Source organism: Carcharhinus amblyrhynchos, chromosome 7, assembly GCF_965287045.1.
Source record: "Carcharhinus amblyrhynchos chromosome 7, sCarAmb.v2.hapA, whole genome shotgun sequence".
NCBI lineage: Eukaryota > Metazoa > Chordata > Chondrichthyes > Carcharhiniformes > Carcharhinidae > Carcharhinus > Carcharhinus amblyrhynchos.
In genome coordinates this window covers 111,538,623-111,562,527 of record NC_137330.1, presented here as the reverse complement: position 1 = coordinate 111,562,527, position 23,905 = coordinate 111,538,623, and the positions used below count along the sequence as shown (strand labels likewise).

General features: G+C 43.0%; 1 protein-coding gene across 2 annotated transcripts in view; it reads left to right on the top strand.

Moving 5' to 3' along the window:
* The first annotated feature begins 1,279 nt into the window (after positions 1-1,279).
* rmdn2 (regulator of microtubule dynamics 2) overlaps positions 1,280-23,905 on the top strand; it is a 126,122-nt gene continuing 103,496 nt past the window's right edge. For both annotated transcript variants that reach the window (XM_080192956.1, XM_080192957.1), the window contains exon 1: positions 1,280-2,025. In XM_080192956.1, the coding sequence (XP_080049082.1) occupies positions 1,556-2,025 (470 nt within the window). In that variant the 5' untranslated portion in view covers positions 1,280-1,555. The remainder of the gene's footprint in view (positions 2,026-23,905) is intronic.

Below are 23,905 nucleotides of genomic sequence, written 5' to 3'. Positions count from 1 at the left end.
CCTAGCCTGCAGGGTAATGGGAGAAAACCAGAGCATCTGCAGGAAACATATAAACACAGGAAGAACATATAAACTCTACATAATCACCTTAAGCCAGAATTGAACCTGGGTCCCTGGTGCTGAGGCAGCAGTGCTAACTACTGTGACACCATACTGCCTATGCTGATCAACCCAAGGGCTGACATAAAATAAATATTACACACATAACAGAGCATTTGGTTGAGATATTTAGTAATTAAGCTGACTTTAGTATAACAAAGCACTGATTGATTGTTTAATTTGAAACTTATGCATTTTGGTTGCCACTCGAGCATAATGTGGTGCTAGACACAACTTTAAAACTTTTGACTTTACATATTTGCTTCCATCTCTTCTGCAAGATGAGCAAACATGATTGTGCTGGTGGATTTACTGGGGTGAATATTAATTCCCACCATCTATTAGAAACTGGGCAATGAACATGGAACAATAGATCAGCTAAACTCTCTTCCCCCCACCCCCAATCTGGCCAACTGCAATTTTAAATACCATTTTAATGAGCTTTATGGGAGTATGTTCCTGGCCAGGCCAAACCTACCGGAATTGCATCTAGGGCCAGAAAAGGCTACCTTTTTTTTAGTTGACTCCCATGGTGATTCTTGCTGAGGTCAGGTCCTACCTACCACTGTGAGCAAAGATTTTGGCCATTGGTCATGGAATGTCTAAAGTGCAGCAGGCCCTTTGGCCCAAAGTCTGCATGAACTCTCTCTGGCAGAGTACCTTACCCAGGCCCTAGCTCTATAACCACACACATTTACCATGGCTAATGCATCTAACCTACACATCTTTGGATACTAAGGGGCAATTACTATGGCCACTTCACCTAACCTGCACATTTTTGGACTCAGAGGAAACTAGAGCATCTGGAGGAAGCCCACACAGAAACAGGGAGAACATGTAAACTCCACAGTCACCCAAGGCTGGAATTGAACCTGGGTCCCTGGCACTGCGAGGTATCAATACTTGCCACCATAATATCCCCAAATGGCTCCATGTCCAACTTTTTTTTTGCTAACATCCCTACGAAGACTCTTGGAACATTTTACTACGCTAAAGAGACTATAATATCCACGTTGAGTAAAGAAGATGAAAGTGTAGCTGACTCTCCCAGTAAATCACTGCAATATTTTATTGTGCAACATGTCGTAACGCAGATATTTTCAGCCAGTGACAACAATATTTTATGTGTCGGTTGCGACAGACCGATAATACCAAATGGGGGGGGAGGGGTGGGGCGCTTAGTTTCTATCTTTAAAAAAAAACTACCTTGACATTTCGCCTCCTGTAAAGAGAGTGAAAGTAGACTTTTGGAGCCGGCAGAAGAGAGTCTCCAGTGGGCGGTTATGAATCCGCCTGACAGTTGATAAGGGAAGAAGTACAAGGTTGTTGGGGTTTAAGAAGCTGTTTGTAACGGGGCTGCTGGTGACGGTGACAGTATCAGCTGTTGACGGTTAGGCCCTGGGTTTTAAACGCCGCTCGCGCTCGGTTCTAACGTGCCGCGGCGGGGCTCGCGGACATGGTGCAGTCAACCGACGGCAAGACCCTGACACTGGGCTTGTTAGCCGGGGTGGGCATCGGGATGGCCGGCCTGGCGTTGGCCGTTGTCTGGTACCAAAGGGCCAAGAAGAGCAGCGGCAGCGGAGCAGGGTGGAGCCGGGCCGACTTTCACAACCATTGGAAAGCCTCGGGCCCCAGGCCGCCGTCGCCGCGCCAGGCCGACATCTTGGAGAAGCTCCACGGGCTGATCCGCAGCCTGGAAGAGGTGAGGGGCGAGGTGCAGAGCCTGAAGGAGGCCGTGCCTCGCCTGGAGGAACGGGTGCGGAAAGAACTCGCGCCGGAGCGGAGTCCGCGAAAGAGGGGCAGCCCTGGGCACACGGCGGCCAGGAAAAGGAAGAGGAGCGAGCAGGTACCAGAGGATGGGGGTGGAGATGCTGCAGCTGCTGGCTCCGCTTCTCTGAGTTCTGAGGAGGTGGAGAGTGAAGGAGGGTGAGCAATTAAACTCACTTCAATTTTATACGCGTAATCCAGGTGTTTGTATTTTGTTAAAAGTAGAAATCAGCCACAAATTTAATGATACCGTAACTTTCCATTGACACCACATTATTGTCACAAGGTTTATTTAGCATATTTATATTCCAGAATGCCCCGGATGCTGGAATGTTCCCCATTGATTTGAAAACCTACCATTCAAGGAAGTGGGAGAGAGAAAACATGCAATTCTAATCCCGTCATCTGAGATTGGGGAAAAACGTGATTACCATGCATTTACAAAGCCTTGATACACATTTATGAAGCGGAATTGTGTTTGACAAATCAGTTAGAGCTTTTGAAGGTGTAACTAGTTGCATAGATGGAGGCAAAGTGTTTGAATTTTCAAAAATAGGTGCTGCGTGGGAAGCCACTAAACATGGATAATGTAAAAACATGGACTTTTTTATTGGTTCAAGGAATGTAAGTGTTGCTGACAAAGCCATCAATGCCCATCCCTAATTTCTCCTGAGAACAGTAAGAAGTTTCACAACACAACTTAAAATCTGACAGGTTTATTTGGTATCCCGAGTTTCCGGAGCACTGCTCCTTCATCAGGTAAGCCCAGACACTTGATGAGGGATTAGTACTCTGAAACCTTGTGATACCAAATAAACCTGTTGGACTTTAACCTGGCGTTGTGAGACTTCTTATTGTGCCCACCCCAGTCCAACACTGGCATCTCCACATCATGGTTTCTCTTGAGAAGGTAGGTGATGGTGAGGTGCCTCCTTTAACTGCTGCAGCCATGTGGTGCACGCACACCCGCAATGATGTTGAAGAGGGACTTGCAGGATTTTGACCCAGTGACGAGCTGCAGCAATAAAATTTCAAGTCAGGATGGTATGTGATGCAATGGGAACTTGTAGGTAGTGGTGTTCCCTTGCATCTGCTGCTTTTTTTCCTTCTAGGTAGTACAGGTCACAGGTTAAAGGAGTCTTAGCAAGTTGCTCTGGTAAGATGCTCAGTCAGAGAGTCAGTGCAGACTCGACGGGCTGAATGGCATCCTTCTGCACTTGAGGGATTCTGTGAATCTATGAAAACCACAATCTTTGTCAATGGCTTAAATGCATCCATATTTGGTAACAATACAGTTAGATGGGAATCTCTGAGAAAAATTCAAAGAGGTTCCAAAAGGTATATGAATGGCTTTAGTAATTGGAGAAACATGAAGTTGTCCACTTTTGGTGACAAGATAGAAAATGAGTTTTTTTCCAAGAGTAAGAGATTGGGAAATGTTATTCAGAGTGACCAAGATGTCCTTGTATACAAATTACAGAATACAATTCCATCAAGCAATTTGGAAAGCAAAGTATGTTGGCCTTTATTACATAGGATATTCAGGATAGAGATTGATACCTTTGTGGATGAAGAGAAAATCAAGAGATATGGGCAGTGTGTTGAGGTGGAAAATCAGCTTGAAGGGCTGAATGGTCCACAACTTCTACTATTTCAATATTCATATGATATCAGTGCTCTTCAGAAAAATTATATTCCATCCTATATGCTTTAATTTTGATTTCATTCTGCTTTGATCACTATTAACATCATTGAATTTAGATGAAGTGAATAGCATATATTCATTTGGGAAAATGGATAAACATAGGGGGGGAGGTCTAGAAAGTTATGATGAAGGTAGAGCTGGAGGAGGTTCTAGAGTTAAGAAGGGGCACAACCATGGAGTGATTTGAAAAGAAGAGCTTATGTAGAGGGTAAATGGGACTTGGTGTGAGTTAGCATGCAAGCAGCATTTTTGGAGGAGCTCAAGTTTATGGGCTTGGGAGTCTGCCCAAGAGTGCATTGTAATAGTCACGTTTAGAGGTAACAAAGGCATTGATGAGGGCTTCAGCAGTAGAGAATTGAGGCAGGGTGAAGCCATCAGACCTGCTGTCATCAGACTTTTGAATGGACCTCCATATATTAAGTTGATCTTTCTCTACACCCTAGCTATGACTGTAACAATTTCTCTCCCATGTACAGTATGCTTTTCACTGTATACTAACACGTGACAAATCAAATTAAATTGATGAAGCAGGAGGTGAGACTTGTGGAGTTGATGAACTCAGATAGGATATGATGTTATAGAAATACAGAAAATACAGAAAAATGCAAATTCAGGGCATAGGATTCTTAAGAAAAATTTGGTTGAAATTGTGGAGGGTGAGACAGGTGGTGCTGATGGACCAGATATGATCGTAAGCTCATCTGTGTCCAATACAACAGTTGCAAACTTTTTGATTTGTCATATGTGTTAGTGAAAAGAATTCTTTCTTGCGTATTCTTTCTGAACCGTGCTGGGACCAGAGTACTGGCGAATCGTATAACTAGGACTGTAGATAGGGCTTTAAACTAATTAGGGGGAGAACGGTGCATGGGTAGGTGAAATTACAGTGTCTAGAGTAAAAGAGAGGGTACAGGTACGGAAGACGTCAAGGATGTCCCAATAATAAAGGGAGTAAGGAGCATGAGTAAGGTTGGTAGCGTTCCTTCAAATAGGGTCCAGATAAAGGCTGGGATGAAGACACTTTATCTGAATGCACGAAGCATTTGGAACAAAGTGAATGAGCTGGTGGCGCAGATCAGCACAAATGGATATGATCTGGTGGCCATTACAGAGACGTGGTTGCAGGGTGACAGGGACTGGGAGCTGAATGTCCAGGGGTATCAAGTGTTTAGGAAGGATAGATGGGAGGAAGAAGGGGGAGGGGTAGCTCTGCTGATTAAGGATAGTATCAGGGTGGTAGTAAGGGAAGATGTAGGCGCCAAAGAGCAGAACGTGGAATTGTTGTGGGTGGAGATAAGGAACAGCAAGGGGAGGAAGACGCTGGTGGGTGTGGTCTATAGGCCCCCAAATAATGACCTGGAGGTGGGGCGGGCTATAAATACACAAATAAATAATGCGTGCAGGAATGGAACGGCGATAATTATGGGGGATTTCAATCTACACATTGATTGGTCGACCCATGTTGGACGCAGTGGGCTTGAGGAAGAGTTCTTGGAATGCTGCCGGGATAGTTTCCTTGAACAGCGTGTGCTGGAGCCGACGAGGGAGCGAGGTATCTTAGATCTGGTGTTATGTAATGAGGCAGGTAGAATTAGGGACCTTGTTGTGAGGGATCCGCTTGGGAAGAGTGATCATTGTATGGTGGAGTTTTTGATGCAGATGGAGGATGAGAAAGTAGGATCTTAGACCTCTGTCTTTTGTTTGAACAGAGGGAGTACGATAGGATGAGAGAGGAATTGGCGAATGTAGATTGGGAGCGCAGATTGGGCAGTAGGACTGCTGAGGAACAGTGGAGGATCTTTAAGGAGATCTTTCTTGGTGCTCAGCAGAAATTTATTCCAATGGTAAAGAAGGATCATAGGAGAAGAGATAATCAGCCATGGATATCGAAGGACATAAAGGAGAATATTAAATTAAAAGCTGATGCGTTTAGAGTGGCTAAAAGTAGTGGGCGAGTAGAGGATTGGGAGAGGTTTAAAAATCAACAAAGAAAGACGAAGAAGTTGATAAAGAAAGGAAGGATAGACTATGAATCTAAGTTAGCGCTAAATATAAAAAACGATAGTAAGAGTTTTTATATATAAAGAGGAGGAGGCTGGCTAGGGTGAATGTTGGACCCTTAGAGGATGAGAGGGGGGATTTAGTGGTGGGGGATGAGGAAATGGCTGAGGCCTTGAATAACTTTTTTGCTTCGGTCTTCACGGAGGAGGACGTGAATAGTTTGCCGGGTATTAACGATGGAAAGATGGTAGGATTTGAGGGCCTGAATGAGATCATTGTCACTAGAGAGGTAGTGCTCGACAGACTAGTGGGACTGATGGTGGACAAGTCCCCAGGACCGGATGGAATGCATCCCAGGGTTCTGAAGGAAATGGCGGAGGTGATAGTGGATGCCTTAGTGATTATTTTCCAAACCTCGCTGGATTCCAGGGAAGTGCCGGAAGATTGGAAAACGGCTAATGTTACGCTGCTGTTTAAAAAGGGTAGCAGGCAAAAGGCAGGGAATTATAGGCCGGTAAGTTTAACGTCTGTTGTGGGAAAAATGCTTGAATCCGTCATCAAAGAAGAAATAGCGAGGCATCTTGAGAAGAATTGTTTGATAAAGCAGACACAGCATGGATTCATCAAGGGGAAGTCATGTCTGACGAATTTATTGGAATTCTGTGAGGATGTGTCTAGTGCGGTGGACGAAGGGGAACCAGTGGATGTGGTGTTTCTCGATTTTTCAGAAGGCGTTTGATAAGTTGCTGCACAAAAGGTTGTTACAGAAGGTTAGGGGGCATGGTGTTGGGGGTAAGGTGTTAGCGTGGATAGAGGATTGGCTGTCAAATAGGAGGCAGAGAGTAGGTGTCAATGGGTGCTATTCTGATTGGCGGTTGGTGACTAGTGGAGTGCCCCAGGGATCGGTGCTGGGGCCTCAGCTATTTACCATTTATATAGATGATCTGGAGGAGGGAGCTGAGTGCAAGGTGTCGAAATTTGCTGATGACACAAAGATAAGTGGAAAAGCAAATTGTGCGGAGGGTGTAGAAAGTCTGCAGAGGGATCTAGATAGGTTAAGCGAGTGGGTGAGGACCTGGCAGATGGAATACAATGTTGGCAAGTGTGAGGTTATCCACTTTGGCAGGAATAATAATAGGAAGGACTACTACTTAATGGGCAAAAAGCTGCAGCATGCTACAGTGCAGAGGGACCGGGGGGTCCTTGTGCATGAGTCGCAAAAACCCAGCCTACAGGTGCAGCAGGTGGTCAGGAAGGCAAATGGGATGCTGGCCTTCATAGTGAGGGGGATTGAATATAAAAGTAGGGAGGTCTTGCTGCAACTGTACAGGGCGCTGGTGAGGCCGCAGCTGGAGTACTGTGTGCAGTTTTGGTCGCCGCACTTGCGCAAGGATATTTTGGCCTTGGAGGGAGTGCAGAGGAGGTTCACTAGGCTGATACAGGAGTTGAGGGGATTGAGCTATGAAGAGAGGCTGAATAGACTGGGCTTGTACTCGTTGGAGTTTAGAAGGATGAGGGGGGATCTTACTGAGACATATGAGATGATGAAGGGGATGGATAGGGTAGAGGTAGAGAGGTTCTTCCCGCTCAGAAGGGACAGCAGGACGAGAGGGCACAGCCTCACGATAAGGCTCTTGATAAGGCGCAGTTTAGAACAGAGTTGAGGAGGAACTTCTTCACTCAAAGGGTGGTGAATCTCTGGAATTCTCTGCCTGTTGAAGTGGTGGACGCTACCTCGCTAAATATATTTAAGACGCGGGTAAATAGATTTTTGGTAGGCAAGGGAATTAAGGGTTATGGGGAGAAAGTGGGGAAGTGGAACTGAGCCACTTCAGATCAGCCATGATCTTATTGAATGGCGGGGCAAGCTCAAGGGGCTAGATGGCTTACTCCTGCTCCTGTTTCTTATGTTCTTATGTATTATACAGGCAAAGTATACAGTTCATAGAGAAGGAAAGGAGAGATTGCAGAATGTAGTGTTATAGTCATAGCTAGGGTGTAGAGAAAGATCCAACTTTAATGCGAAGTGTGTCCATTCAAAAGTCTGATGGCAGCAGGGAAGAAGCTGTTCTTGAGTCGGTTGGTATATGTTCTCAGGCTTTTGTATCTTTTTCCCGACGGTGGAAGAGAGCATGTCCAGGGTGCATGGGGTCCTTGATTATGCTGGCTGCTTTTCAGCAGCAGCAGAAGTATAGACAGAATCAATGGATGGGAGGCTGGTTTGAGTGATGGGCTGGGCTTCGTTCATGACCCTTTGTAGTTTCTTGGGGCCTTGGAAAGAGCAGGAGCCACACCAAACTGTGATGCATCATAGAAAGCATTCTTTTTGGTTGTATCTGTGAAGTTTGGAGAGAGTCAAGGCAGATATTGCCAGATTTCCTTAGTCTGAAAAAAATAGAGGCATTGGTGGGCTTTCTTAATTACAGTGTTGGCATGGGTGGGTGGGTGGAGAGAGGAGGAGGAGGAGAGAAACCAGGACAGCTTGCTGGTGATATGGACACTTAAAAACCTGAAACTTTCGAACATTTCTACTTCGTCTCAATCGAAGTAGACAGGGGCATGTCCTCCACCTCCATTACACTTCCTGAAGTCATGAGTATCTCCTTCATTTTGTTGCCGTTGAGGGAGAGATTGTCATTTCACCAGTTAACTGTAATGGATCCAGGCAATCTGGGAGGCCAGAATTGATTTGTGCCATTTCTAAACAGGCTGATTCAGTCTGAGATAGTTATCAGCAAGTTGGCATCTAAGGAATAAAGTTTGAGGTAGGGACTTGAAAGGCTTCAGTTTTCTCAATATATAGTTGGAGGAAATTTCTGTTCATCCAGATGTTAGGTAAGCAGTGTGATATCCAGAGACAGTGGAGGGGTCAAAATAGGCGAGTTAGAGGTGGGTGAGTATATGTGTAGGACCCTCTTGTGCAGTTTCAGATGTCTCCATGGGGCAACATGTGGATGAGAAATAGAGAGGGACTAAGAATGAATCCCTGGGAGTTTGAGTAAAGTGGTAAAGGGACGAAAACCTATTTCTAATTACAACCAGGATATGTGGGAATAGGACCAGGCAAGAGCAAGATGGTGTGGTCAACTGTGTCAAAGGCTGCAGACAGGTCAGGAAGGATGAGGATAAATAGTTTACTTCTGTCACAGTCACGTAGGGTATCATTTACTTTGAGGGTATAATTCTTGTTGTTTGGCATGTTTTATAACTTTTTCATCTAATTTGGATGCCACCAAAATCTCACAAGCATGTGGGCTTTTACTAGTGGTATTCGTAGTCTTACCCCTATTCCAATATAGTGTCAAGCTATGCCTCCTATCCCACCTGATATCTCGTTCTGTGCTACCGTTGCTTGATCTTTCCCTCCTGCTGTGGGATGTTCTTTCAATAGTTCTTGATCTCTTCCTGTGATCACCCTTACTACCAGACTTACTATCTGAACTGACAATATGTTTATGTTAATGAAATGATTCGCTCCAGCAATGTTGCAAGGGATCACCACTCTTTTCAGCGACTTCAGAATATGATCATTCCCAAACCTGAAACTTGTGGAACTTGCAAATTCTTTAATCTTGTGACGATTTTCAGCGTTTAAGGAGTCCAGGTAACATTTTAACTAGTTAATCCCACACATGGTAGACTTGCAGCCATTGTCTAATACAGCACAATTGAAGGACTCTGCAACCAAAACTCTCATTACAGGAGTAAAACTTGTTGTTAATAAGACAATGCTTACTTTCTGGTCACTATCTCTTTCCTCTTCCGATTCTTGTATGTCATGTGTAGCTTCAAACGCTTGAATTGTTTTGGACAGTTGATAGCATAATGAAGTTAAGAGTCACACCGGAAACATCAATTTATCATTCTCTGGGCATTTCTGGGGTTCATTTTCTTATTACTATTCTCTATATCTTTCCTCCTGCTTTAGGTATTAAAGGGGTTTCTGTCCTCATAATTTCTGGGTCCCAATCTTTTGCAATACTCTGTTAGCCTGCTTGTGCCCGTACGATCTCGTCATACGGTATCTTCCACATTCTGGTTTACCACTGTCTAATCCATTTGTCTCATAAGAGCAGAAGGGATAACATATTTCCTTAGAAACTTAAGGCTTCTGTCATTTGATCAAACAAGATATTATCTGCAAACTTAACTCCTGTCAAAACCAGGAGCCTATCCATTAAGGTCACTTTAGCACAGCCCAGTAGCTTAAATGACAAACGGACTGTGGACATTCCAGATGGTATTTTTGCAACCTTTTATATAGTATTACAAATTCCATCATACTTTTCAATAGATTTCTGAAGTTTGTCAAATCCTGACCAGACTTCATACGCAATTAGTAAGTCATCCTTTTGATAAATTTTATCCATGAAATTTGATAAGGGGTCCAGATTTTCCTTCCAAGTCCAAATGCTCCAACTCTAATTCAGAAAATACTTTCCATCTGATTTTACTCCAGTATAGTAAAGAAAGAGCCAAGGCCATTCCTTGTTTTTTTTCCCCAAACAGGTTACATAACTTCACTTCTCCATTGGTCATAAGGTTCAGTTTCTGAAAATAATGGTAGATAGTCATATCCTGACACTTTTACTCTGGATTCAGCCATTTTGGTGTCTCCTACTCATTCACAAAATGTTGCTGCAAAAGGTTAGGGTGCACGGAGTTGGGGGTAAGGTGTTAGCATGGATAGAGGATTGGTTGTCTAATACGAAACAGAGAGTTGGAGTCAATGGGTGCTATTCTGGTTGACAGTTGGTGACTAGTGGAGTGCCGCAGGGATTGGTGCTGGGGCCTCAACTGTTTACCATTTACATAGATGATCTGGAGGAGGGGGCTGAGTATAGGGTGACGAAATTTGCTGATGACATGAAGATGAGTGGGAAAGCAAATTGTGTGGAGGGTGTGGAAAGTCTGCACAGAGATCTGGATAGGCTGAGTGAGTGGGCAAGGACCTGGCAGATGGAGTATAATGTTAGCAAATGTGAGGTTAACCACTTTGGTAGAAATAATAGTAGGAGGGATTATTATTTAAAAGGTGAAAAGCTGCAGCATGCTATGGTGCAGAGGGACCTGGGGGTCCTTGTGCACGAATTGCAAAAACCCAGTCTGCAGGTGCAGCAGGTGATCAAGAAGGCGAATGGAATGTTGGCCTTTATAGCAAGGGGGATAGAATATAAAAGTAGGGAGGTCTTGCTGCAACTGTACAGGGTACTGGTGAGGCTGCAGCTGGAGTACTGTGTGCAGTTTTGGTCGCCGCACTTGCGGCAGGATATATTGGCCTTGGAGGGAGTGCAGAGAAGGTTCACTAGGCTAATAACCGGAGATGAGGGGATTAGCCTATGAGGAGAGATTGAATAGACTGGGTCTGTACTCGTGGAGTTTAGAAGGCTGAGGGGGGATCTTATAGAGACATGTAAGGTGATGTAAGGGGCTAGATAGGGTAGAGGTAGAGAGATTCTTCCTGCTTAGAAAGGATAGCAGGATTAGAGGGCACAGCCTCAAAATAAGGAGGGGGGGGGTGCAGTTTAGATCAGAGTTGAGGAGGAACTTCTTCACTCAAAGGGTGGTGAATCTCTGGAATTCTCTGCCCATTGAAGTGGTGGAGGCTACCTCACTGAATATATTTAAGTCACGGGTAGATTGGTTTCTGATAGACAAGGGAGTTAAGGGTTATGGGGAGAAAGCGGGAAAGTGGAACTGATCCACTTCAGATCAGCCATGATCTTATTGAATGGCGGGGCAGCTCGAAGGGCTAAATGGCCTACTCCTGCTTCTATTTCTTAAGTTCTTATGTTCTTTGTTGATTTGGAATTTGAGTAAAGTTTTCCTTTTGTTTTTATTCCCAAAAGGTTGTAACTTGCAGCCCTTTACCTGAAACTAGCAACCAACCTCTGCTGCCATTGTTTGAGCTTCCCAGTCACTGTGAGTAAAGGAGACACAAGTTCTACTTCTTCATATGATAACTTTATTTCTTTGATCCAACTTCACACCCAATTCTCCACTAACACCAATGTGCCACCCCTGACCCTTTCATATATCAGTGATGTCTATTGAATTAATTGACATCAAATTAAGATTTAACTGGAAGGTCTTTTAACCCATTCCTAACATAGGGCTCATTTCCTCCCTCTGTGAATAGATCCTAGACTTCCTAATTCTCACAATTGGTAAGGATAGGCAACAGTACCTTCTCCACGATTATCCTCAAAACTGGTGCTCCACAAGACTGTGTCCTCAGTCCCTGACTATATTCCTTATACGCCTATGACTGTGTAGCCAAGTTTCCCTCCAGCTCAATTTTTCAATCACCGTAATGGCTCAGATCTCAGACAATGATGAGAGTACTGAAAGTACTGAAAAGAAATAGAAAATCTGGTGAACTGGGTGTGATGACAATGACCTCAATGTCAGTAAAATGACACTGAAAGGGGATGAAGTGGAATGGCCAACAGCTTCAAATTTCTAGATGTCCAGATCATCAACAACCTTTCCTGGTCCTTCCAGACCAATGTTATAGTTAAGAAAGCTCACCAATACCTCTACTCTCTCAGGAGGCTAAGAAAATTTGACATGTCCGCTACACCTTTCACTAACTTTTAGATGCACCATAGAAAGCATTCTTTTCTGGTTGCATCATAGCTTGGTATGGCTCCTGTTCTGTCCAATTCCACAAGAAAGTACAAAGGGTCTAGGATGAAGCCAGTACATCACTCAAACCAGCTTTCCATCCATTGACACTGTCTACACTTCCCACAGCCTCAGAAAAGCAGCCAGCATCATCAAGGATCCCATGCACCCCAGACATACTCTCTTCCATCGTCGTCTTCCGTTGGGAAAAAGATACAAAAGTCTAGATCATGTACCAATTGTCTTAAAAAAAAGCTTCTTCCCTGCTGCCATCAGACATTTGAATGGACCTACCTCGCATTAAGTTGATCTTTCTCTACACCCTAGCTATGACTGTAACACCGCATTCTGCACTCTGTCCTTTCCTTCCTTGTGTACACTATGCTTTGTATAGTGCATGAGAAACAATACTGTTCATTGTACATGTAACAGTAAATCAGTGGAGCAGGAGATGGGACTTGTGGAGAAGATGAACTCGGGGTATGATGTTAGATAAAAGAGAAAATAGGGAAAAGTGCAAATTCAGGGTACAGGATTCTTCGGGAAAATTTGGATCCATGGGCTAAGGAAGTGACAAAATCAATCCCTTTTTTTCAAAGCCTTAAATCAGTCTCCTCAGTCTCTTTTTTTCCACTTTTTTTTAGAAGAAAGAGCTACAACCTGGTCTTTCTTTCCTGATGGTTATGCCACTTAGTTCTGGTATCATCCTTGTGAATCTTTTTTACATTTTTCCAGTACTTCCTTGTTATGTGATAGAGACCACGATATTTGCCGCTTCATTGCATCAATAGCATAAATTGATCCATAACATTCTTTTGTCAAGACAGAAAGTGTTGGTAGGAAAATTTTACAGAAGCTATCTATTCATTAGCTCCTTCCTCAGCTTCCAACCTAATCATGCTTCTCTTGTTGGTATGTGGCTCCAATTCCACTTTGCCTGCCAATCCACAGTGGCTTTCATATACTCATAAATGTGCTTCTTTCAGGGTTTTCAGCTACTGTGAAATACTTGTAATCAGTGCTGTGATGCAGGAATTTCTTTCACCCAGTTTGCACTTAACAAGAATCACAAACGCAAAGCACCAGGTGTTGGGATTCATAGAATCTCTATAATGCAGAAGGAGGCCATTTGGCACATCGGACCTGCACCAACTCTCTGACCACAATCCCACCCAGGCTCTATCCCTGTAACATCATGTATCTACCCTGCTAATCCCACAAACCTACACATCCTGGGGCAATTTAGATGGGCAATCAACTTAACCTGCATATCTTTGGATTGTGGACGGAAATCAGAGTGCCTGGAAGAAACCCTTGTAGTCACTGAGAGAGCATGCAAAGTCCACACAGGGCAAGAACTCCTTTGACTTCAACTTTGCTAGGGCTCCTTAGTGTCACAGTAAATAACTGCTGCCTTAATGTCAAGAGCAGACACTCAGCCCACCCTCTGAATTTTTAAAATTCAGATTTGAACCAGAATTATAATGAGCTCAGAGAGATCAAGTTGCCCTGACAGAACCCAAAAAACCCAAACTGCATTGGTATGCAGGTTATTGCAGTGTAACTGCTTCTTGATAGCACTATCAACTCCAATCTACTCTCAAGCATCCTTTAGTTTACTTTGCAGATCAAGTAAGTCATCTATCTCCTTGGTTTTACAAAACATTATTCTACAGTTTTGCAGAAGGTTGAGAGTAGGCTGATGTGGTGGTAATTGGCCAGATTGGATGTCTCCTTTTTATATAGACAAGACATACCTAGAAAATCTTCCATGTTATTGGATAGATTTAACTGGAACAGCTTGGCTTGGGGCACAGCTGGTTTTGGAGCACAAGTCTTTGGTCTTCATACCAGAATTTTAAGCCCAAAGCCTTTGCAGTATCTGATATCTTCAACTATTTCTAGATATCATATGAAATGAATCAGGTTGGCTGAAGACTGACATCTGTGATGTTGAAGACCTCAGGAGGAAACTGAGGTAGATCATTCACTTGGTAGTTCTGGTTGAAAATGGCTGTGAATAAGTTAACCTTTTTTTTGGACTGATGTGCTTGGTTCCATGGTCATTAAGGGCAAGGATATTTGTGGAGCCTTATCCCCTGGGTAGTTGTTTAATTGTCAACCACCATTCACCACTGAATGTGGCAGGATTTGTTGGTTGTGTGATTGCTTAGTTCTGTCTGTTGTTTTACATGTTGTCTTGCACTGTAACTTTGCCTGGATGACCCCCCATTTTTAGGTATGCTTGGTGCAGCTCCTGGCATGCTGTCCTACAGTCCTCACCAAGCAAGGTCTTTATTCCTGGATCAGTGTTAATGTTAGATAGGGGATATGCCAGGGCATGAGGTTTCAGATTGTAGTTGAATGCAGTTGTGCTGCTGCTGATGCTCTACAGTACTTCATGAATATCCAATTTTCTGAATCTTTCCAGCAGCCACCTTAAAGGAACCAGATGCATAAAAATTAAGAGTTATGGTCTCCTTGAAGTCATTAGCAATGCTATAATTTACTGAGTTTGCAGTTATGGCAGATTACAGTCACAACTTGTTATGCAAAATGACCACATCTCATTTCATTAGTCCTCACTGAAGTTGAGATAACAAAACTCAGTGGTTAGCTGGCTGCTTGAAAAATGGATGCTGCATTGTCTAAATTAGTCCCTTATGGTATGAAATATAAATGGACTCAAAATTGGGTTTAATGACTGAAAGTATTTATGTTTTCAGGGTTGTTGCCCCTTGAACAGATGACCATGAAGAAATGGAAATATGGATTTGCTAGAGACTTTTGAAAGGGAACTTGACCAGCTCCTGAATAAATGGGGTATTTTTAGTACAGTTCAGATTACTTAAATTTGGTAGGTATCTGGATATCTGAGTCTAATTTTTTTACTTGGTTAAGCTGACTGCTAGGCAAAACCTAGGTTAGGAGCTTTACAAAAACTCCTAACCATTTGTAACCTTGATAATGAGGCATTATCTCTCTCCTTGATTTTTCTACGGCTTTTTGACATGGTCATTCACACCATCCTTCAACACTTTTTTCTTTTGTCCAGTCATTGGAATTGCCCTAGTTAGGCTTTGTTCTTGCCTACCTGATTGGAATCAGAATGTGTTTAGCAATGACCTCTGTTCCTGCTTACCACACAATTACCACCAATAAACAGTGCCACCTCTTCCTCATTTATATACTGCACCTTACTGATTTCTGGGTCAATTTCTGGAATTGGCGATTGGTGATGGTGATAAACTTCACCACCTCTCCAATAAATCTTGACTGCAAGTCCTGGAACCTGAAAAGACATAGAACGTTACAGCGCAGTAGAGACCCTTCGGCCCTTGATATTGCTCCGACCTGTGAAACCAATCTAAAGCCCATCTAACCTACACTATTCCAATATCATCCATATGTTTATCCAATGACCATTTAAATGCCCTTAATGTTAGCAAATCCGCTACTGTTTCAGGCAGGGCATTCCACGCTCTTACCACTTTGAGTAAAGAACCTACCAATGACATCTGTCGTATATCTATCACCCCTCAATTTAAAGCTATGTCCCCTCATGCTAGCCATCACCATCTGAGGAAAAGGGTTCACACTGTCCACCCTATCAAATCCTCTGATCATCTTATATGCCTCTATTCAGTCACCTCTTAACCTTCTTCTCTCTAACAAAAACACCCTTGAGTCCCTCAGCCTTTCCTCATAAGACCTTCCCACCATACCAGGTAACATTCTGGTAAATCTTCTCTGCACCCTTTCTGATGCTTCGACATCCTTCCTATAATGCGGCAACCAGAACTGTATGCAGTACTTCAAGTGCGGCCACACCAGAGTTTTGTACAGCTGCAACATGACCTCAGGGCTCCTAAACTCAATCCCTGTACTAATAAAAGCTAACACACCGTAAGCCTTCTTAACAAACTTATCAGTCTGGGTGCCAACTTTCAGGGACCTATGCACATGGACACCGAGATCTCTCTGCTCATCCACACTACCAAGTAGTTTACCATTAGCCCAGTATTCTGTATTCGTGTTACTCCTTTCAAAATGAATCACTTTATACTTTTCCGCATTAAATTCCATTTGTCGGTTCACAGCTTATCTATGTCCCTCTGTAACCTGCAACATCTTTCTGCACTGTCCACAACTCCACTGACTTTAGTGTTATCCGTAAATTTACTAACCCATCCTGCTACGCCTCATCCAGGTCATTTATAAAAATGACAAACAGCAGTGGCCCCAAAACAGATCCTTCCGGTACACCACTAGTAACTGGACTCCATGATGAACATTTCCCATCAATCACCACCCACTGTCTTGTTGCAGCTAGCCAATTTCTGATCCAAATCGCTAAATCACCTTCAATCCCGTGCCTCCGTTTCTTCTGCAGTAGCTTACCATGGGGAACCTTATCAAACACTTTACTGAAATCCATATATACCGCATCAACTGCTTTACCCTCATCCACCTCTTTGGTCACCTTCTCAAAGAACTCAATAAGGTTTGTGAGGCATGACCTACCCTTCACAAAATCTTGCTGACTATCCGTAATCAAATTATTCCTTCCTAGGTGATTATAAATCCTATCCCTTATAATTCTTTCCAAAACTTTGCCCACAGCAGAAGTAAGGCTAGCTGGTCTATAATTACCAGGGTTGCCTCCGCTCCCCTTCTTGAACAAGGGGACAACATTTGCTATCCTCCAGTCTTCTGGCACTATTCCTGTAGACGATGATGACCTAAAGATCAAAGCCAAAGGCTCTGCGATCTCCTCCCTAGCCTCCCAGAGAATCCTAGGATAAACCCCGTGGGCTTTATCTATCTTCATACTTTCCAGAATTGTAACACCTCCTCCTTAGGAACCTCAATCCCGTCTAGTCTAGTAGCCTGTATCTCGGTATTCTCCTTGACAATATCGTCTTTTTCCTGTGTGAAAACTGATGAAAAATATTCATTTAGCACCTCTCCTCCTATCTCTTTGGACTCCATGCACAACTTCCCACTACTGTCCTTGACTGGCCTCATTCTTTTATTTCTGACATACCTATAGAAAACTTTAGGGTTTTCCTTAATCCTACCTGCCAAAGACTTCTCATGTTCCCTCCTGGCTCTTCTTAGCTCTCTCTTTAGGTCCTGACTGGCTAACTTGTAACTCTCAAGCGCCCTAACTGAACCTTCACATCTCATCTTGAGATAAGACTCCTCCTTCCTCTTCACAAGCAATTCAACTTCTTTAGTAAACCACGGTTTCCTCGCTTGATTACTTCCTCTGTGCCTGATAGGTACATACTTATCAAGGACATGCAGTAGCTATTCCTTGAACAAGCTCCACATTTCAATTGTGTGCCCATCCCCTGCAGTTTCCTTCCACATCCTATGCATCCTAAATCTTGCCTAATCACATCATAATTTTCTTTCCCCCAGCTATAACTCTTGCCGTGCAGTATACGCCTATCCCTTTCCATTGCTAATGTAAACATAGCCGAATTGTGGTCACTATCATCAAGTGTTCACCTACCTCCAAATCTAACACCTGGCCTGGTTCATTACCCAATGACTGGATTTTGTGCATCACCTCTGCTTGGCAGCCCTGCTTTCAACCATCTGGGGACAACACTCTGGAATTCCCTTATAAAACCTCCCCACCTCCCTCTCCTCCTTAATGATCCTTCTGAAAGCCTTCCTCCGATCAAGTTTTCTGTCTTTTTCTTTTTGCCATTCATTTTTGGGCAACATTGTGAGCTTGATGCATTCTATAGCCATGTTGAGCAAGTGGTCAGTGAGAGCATGCCCTCCACCCCGGAAGCCTCGGATGAATTGGACTTGAGGTCACCATGGCAGATGCCAGAACAGCTGCCTTAAAGAGCAACCCATGGAAAGCAACTGGCCTGGATGAGCACTTAGATCCTGGTTGGACCAGCTGACAGGGGTATTTGCAGACATCTTCAACCTCTTCTTACAACAATCTGAGGTCACCAAAGAAGAAAAGCCAAGCACCGTGCCTGAATGAGTATCGGCTCTGACATCCATCATTATGAAATGCTTTGAAGGATTAGTCATGGCACAATCCATTCTAGCCTCCTGGACTGCCTGTACCCACTAAAGATTGTGTACCACCACATCAGGTCCACGTTAGATGCCATCTCCCTGGCCCTGCACTCAACTTGGAACACCTAGATAACAAAGACATTTTAATCAGGCTCCTATTTATTGATTGCAGCTCGACCTCCAACACTATCATTCCGACAAAAGTCACCTCCAAGCTCCGTGGCCTGGGCCTTGGCTCCTCCCTCTGTGACTGGATCCTGAATTTCCTAACAAACAGACCACAATCAGCAAGGATAAGTAACAACGCCTCCTCCATGATCATCCTCAACACCGGTGCCCCACAAGGCTGTGTCTTCAATTCCCTACTATACTCCTTATATACCCATGAATGTGCGGCCAAATTCCCCTCCAACTCGATTTTCAAGTTTGCTGATGACTTCATGGCAGTGGCTCGGATCTCATGCAATGACGAGGCAGAGTACTGAAAAGAGGTAGAGAATCTGGTGAACAGGTGCAATGATAATAATCTCTCCCTCAATGTCAGAAAAATGAAGGAGATTGTCAACGACAAGCAGAGTGGAGGGCATGTCCCTGTCTACATCAATGGGGACGAAGTAGAAATGGTCAAGAGCTTCAAGTTTTTAGGTGTCCAGATCACCAACAACCTATCCTAGCTCCTCCATGCTGACACTGTAGTTAAGAAAACCCATCAACGCCTCTACTTTCTCAGAAGACTAAGGAAATTTGGCATATCAGCTGCAACTCTCTCCAACTTTTACAGATAGAAAGCACTCTTTTCTTGCTGTATCACAGCTAGTATCATGGCTCCTGCTCTGCCCAAGACCACAAGAAACTACAAAAGGTCATGAATGTAGCCCAGTCCATTACACAAACCAGCTTCCTAGCCATTGATTCTGTCTACACTTCCCGCTGTCTCAGAAAAGCAGCCAGCATAATTAAAGACCCCACACATCCTGGACATACGCTCTTCCTCCTCCTCCCGTTGGGAAAAAGATACAAAAGTCTGAAGACACGTACCAAACGACTCAAGAACAACTTCTTTCCTGCTGCTGTCAGACTTTTGAATGGACTTACCTCGCACTAAGTTGATCTTTCTCTACACCATAGCTAAGACTGTAACACTACATTTTGCACTTTCTCGTTTTCTTCTCTATGAATGGTGTGCTTTGAAACAATACTTTTCACTGTATCCCAATACATGTGACAATAATGAATCAAATCAAGTGCCTTGTAAATTGTTTCCACTTTAATCTTGCTGCTTATTGCAATGTACGTGTGTAGCATGCTCTTCATCTGTAGTAGGAACCAGCATAGTAAAGTTTGTGATGACAAATAAGATAACAATTTCCTGATGTCTGCATGATTTTAGATGCTGAAATTGTTGCTGATTTACTTCTTAACTATGAGCTCTGATAGTGTCACTATTAGTTCTACCTTAAAATCCACTTGACACTCACTAAACATGTCAGAAAAAAAGACGATTCAACTAAACTTTTAACAGTGTGATAAATCTTACTAACAAATAACCTCTGGTGCTGGAAATTTATGTTTATTAGTATGGAGCTGCATTCCTTCAGATTATATTTCTTCAGCCAGAGAGTGGTGTATCTGTGGAATTCACTACCACAGAAAGTAATTGAGGTCAAAACGTTGTGTGATTTCCAGAAGAATTTGGATGCAGCTCTTGGGCTAAAGAGGTCAAGGGATGGGGTGGAGCAGGCGGGATCACCATACTGATTTTGAACAGCCATGATCAAAATGAATGGTGGAGCAGACTCGGAAAGCCAAATGGCCTACTCCTGCTTCCATTTTCTATATACATTGTTGGTAATTTAAGTTTTTTTTTCTTTTACTGTCTGTCAACCCATTTTTTCTGTTTCATTATTTTGTGTTCTGTGCATGGTTTTGTATTGATTAAATTATCTAATTTACACATCCCGGTTTAGTCTCATGCCTCAGTAAGGACACTATTGTGTGTTTAGCAAAAGAAACACATTTGTTTCCTTGTTCATAAAATTTGATGTCCTCATTGTATTAGAGTCCCAAAGTCCATTAGCTAGCTTTCAAAAGTTGTTTCGTTGCTTTAGAATGGAAATGCTTGAAAAATATTAAAGGACGTGGTATGGGTCATGTAGTGAAAGACATTGAATAAGATTAGATGAATCGAATGATCTGTTTCAATCATTTAAATTAGTATTTAGTTAAATCAAGTGAAACAGACTTTGAGGTGTGACTGAACTATGCTACATACAAGACTTTGCTATTCATTGATAACAGAAATTGCTTGATAACCTAAACTTTCTTAGGTCGGCATTAAACTTTGCAATGCATGAAAGATTAAAAAACTACACCATCTACAATCTTTGTGTTTTTATTCTACCATAGGATATTCTATTTTAAGAAGTACACTTGATCTCGTGAAATCTGACAATCAGTTCTGATAGAGACATGTGGTATGCTTGCCTTTATTAGCCGAGGCCTAGGGTTTAACAGCAGGGAGGTATTGCTAGAACTATATAAAATGCTGGATAGGCCACAGCTGGAGTATTGTGTGCAATAGTGTCTGGAATCCACATGGAGACTTGGGCACAGAAATGGCAAATGGAATTTAATCTGGACAAATGTGAAGTGATATATTTTGGAGGATTAAATTTAGATGTGAAATATACTGTAAATGGCAAAATCCTTAGGAACGTTAACATACAGAGGGATTTGGGCACACAGGTCCACAGTTCCCCAAAATTGGTAGCACAGGTGGCCATGGTGATTAAGAAGGCATGTGGCATGCTTACCTTCATCAGCCGGGGCATTGAGCATAAATCATGTCACAGCTATATAAGACCTTGGTTAGGCCGCATTTGGAGTATTACGTGCAGTTCTGATCACCACACTATTAGAAGGATGTGGAAACTTTGGAGAGAGTGCAAAGAAGGTTCACCAGGATGTTGCCTGGTCTCGAAGGTGTTGGCTTTGAGGAGAGATTGAATAAACTAGGATTGTTTTCACTGGAAAGATGGTGACTGAGATATGTGGCTGACAGAGGTGTACAAAATATGAGGGGCATATGCAGGATGGATAGTTGGAGGCTTTTTCCCAGAGTGGACATGTTAATTACAGGGGGGCACAGCTTTAAGGTGAAAGGGGGGAAGTTTAAGGGAGATGTGTGGGGGAAGTTTTTCACACACAATGTTGAATATCAGGGACATACAGTCAGAGGAAGTGTTGGAAGCAGGCACATTAGCACTTAAGAGGCATCTGGATGGATACATGAATAGGGAGGGATTAGAGAGATACAGACTCAGTAAGGGCAGAAGGCTTTTTTTAGTTTAGCTAGGATATGATTGGCACAAGTTTGGAAGGCTGAGAGGCCTGCTCCTGTGCTGTACTTTTCTTTGTCCTTTGTATAGAGTTTAGAAAAATGAGGGGAGATCTCATTGAGACGTATAAGATGATGAATGGGATGGATAGGATAGAGGTGGAGAGACTCTTCCTGCTCAGAAAGGACAGTAGGACTAGGGGGCACAGCCTCAAGATAAAGGGGGGGGCGGTTTAGAACGGAGTTGAGGAAGAATTTCTTCACTCAAAGGGTGGTGAATCTCTGGAATTCTCTGCCCGTTGAAGTGGTGGAGGCTACCTCGCTAAATATTTTTAAGATGCGGGTTGATGAGTTTTTGATAAGAGAGGGGATTAAGGGCTATGGGGAGAGGGCGGGAATGTGGAACTGAGCCACGACAGATCAGCCATGATCTTATTGAATGGCGGGGCAGGCTTGAAGGGCCAGATGGCCTACTTCTGCTCCTATTTCTTATGTAATAGCATTGGAAAAGGTGCAAAGAAGATTTACTGTGATGTTGCGTGAGTTGCCGAGTTTTGGCTATAAAGAGAGATTGGATCGACTGCGGCTGTTTTCCTTGGAGCAGAGGACACTGAAGGGGGGGAGCATGTCTGAGATATACAAAATTATGAGAGGCATAGATAAATAAGAAGAAACCTTTCCCATTGGTGGAGGGTTCAATGATTAGGGGGCATAGATTTAAGGCAGGCGTCAGGAGGTTTGGATGTGAGGAAAAATCTTTTCATCCAAAGGATGGTGGGAGTCTGGAATTCACTACCTGAAAGGGTAGTGGAAGCAAAGACTCCGTAACATTTAAGAAATATTTAGATTTGCACTCGTAATGACAAGGCACGTAAGGCAAGTGTTGGAAAATGTGATTAGAATGGTTAGTTGGTTTGTCTTGACTGGGGCAGAAATGATGGGCTGAAGGGCCTTTTTCTGTGCTGCATATCTTTTATGACACTAATTATCTATAATCCTCAGTAGATGGCAGTAGAAGTCTCACAGACCGTATCTGTTAGGTTCAGTGACAGCAAAACTGAGCAATTGTTAAGTAATGCCTTTGTCTCAGAAAAACATATTTCAAGCATTTACTATGATGGTTACTGAATTATGTTAGCCATTTTGTTTATAATGTTTGGGTTAAAAATATCGTCAATTATTGTGTGTAACAACAGGCATTTCAACCACGCCTTTGTTGTCTCTTAGCAATTTTCTGGTCAAACTTGGTGAATTTCCACAGTTCTCCAAATCCTCAAGCTAATACAATTTTTTGAATACTACTTTAATTTACTACGATCATTAACTTTTTTAGTCAGCCATGGATGGATCACTTTCACAAGCAGTTTTGAATAATTGCCACTATTTATTTACTTCTATAACTTATCATCACCACCACCTCCTTTGGAAATGAATATTTTGTTCTCAAACTTACACCTTAAGTCACTCTACCCCATATGATCACTCTACCCCATAGATCCCTGTGCTGAGAGGATTAATTAACTCTACTTCACTAAACAATTTAGGATCTAAAATAGCCTCATTTCTGATTGGTTCCGAGACTTACTGTTTTAGGAAACTGTCTCAAATGCATTTTGAGTGCATTTTTAAACTCCCTTTGTCATTTTGTTTTTAGATGCAAACAAAATTGGAGCACAAATAGGCCTTTCATCCCTCAGCCTCATCTACCATTTAATAAGTTTGTGTTTTGAATTCTTCAGTCCTGGGCCTGCTAATCGGATGGTAATGCTTATCGGAATATTTAAATCAGCTCCGTGCCAATTTCTGTCGCTAAATTGATGATGGCGGAAATCCGGGCTCTGGGCATGTACGGAGGCTGTGGCACCCAGTGGGGAGCCTGCTAAATGGTCTCCATTGTTGTCTCCCTCTATATGTTTTCAAAATGCAGTCATATATAACATTTGGAGTAAAGGGGATAACGGCTACAGGTGGAAGGTGGGATCAGGCTTTGCCATTAATTAAGATCAGCAATGATTATAATAAATGTCAAAGCAGGTTTGAAGGGCTGATTGGCCTTGTCCTGCTCCTATTTTCTATGTTAATAAACACAGTTGACTAGAGGTTAAGTAGAAAATCATTAATCTGTGAATCGAACCCTATTTCAAGAACTACACCATAAAACTGAAAGAGATCAAAGGTTTTCAATGGAGTAGAGAGGGTCTCAAAGCATTAGAGCTCCCTAGAAAAGCTCAGAAACCTCAAATAAAATCTATGTACATAGAACACTACAGCACAAACAGGCCCTTCGGCCCACAAGTTGCGCCATTCATATCCATAGC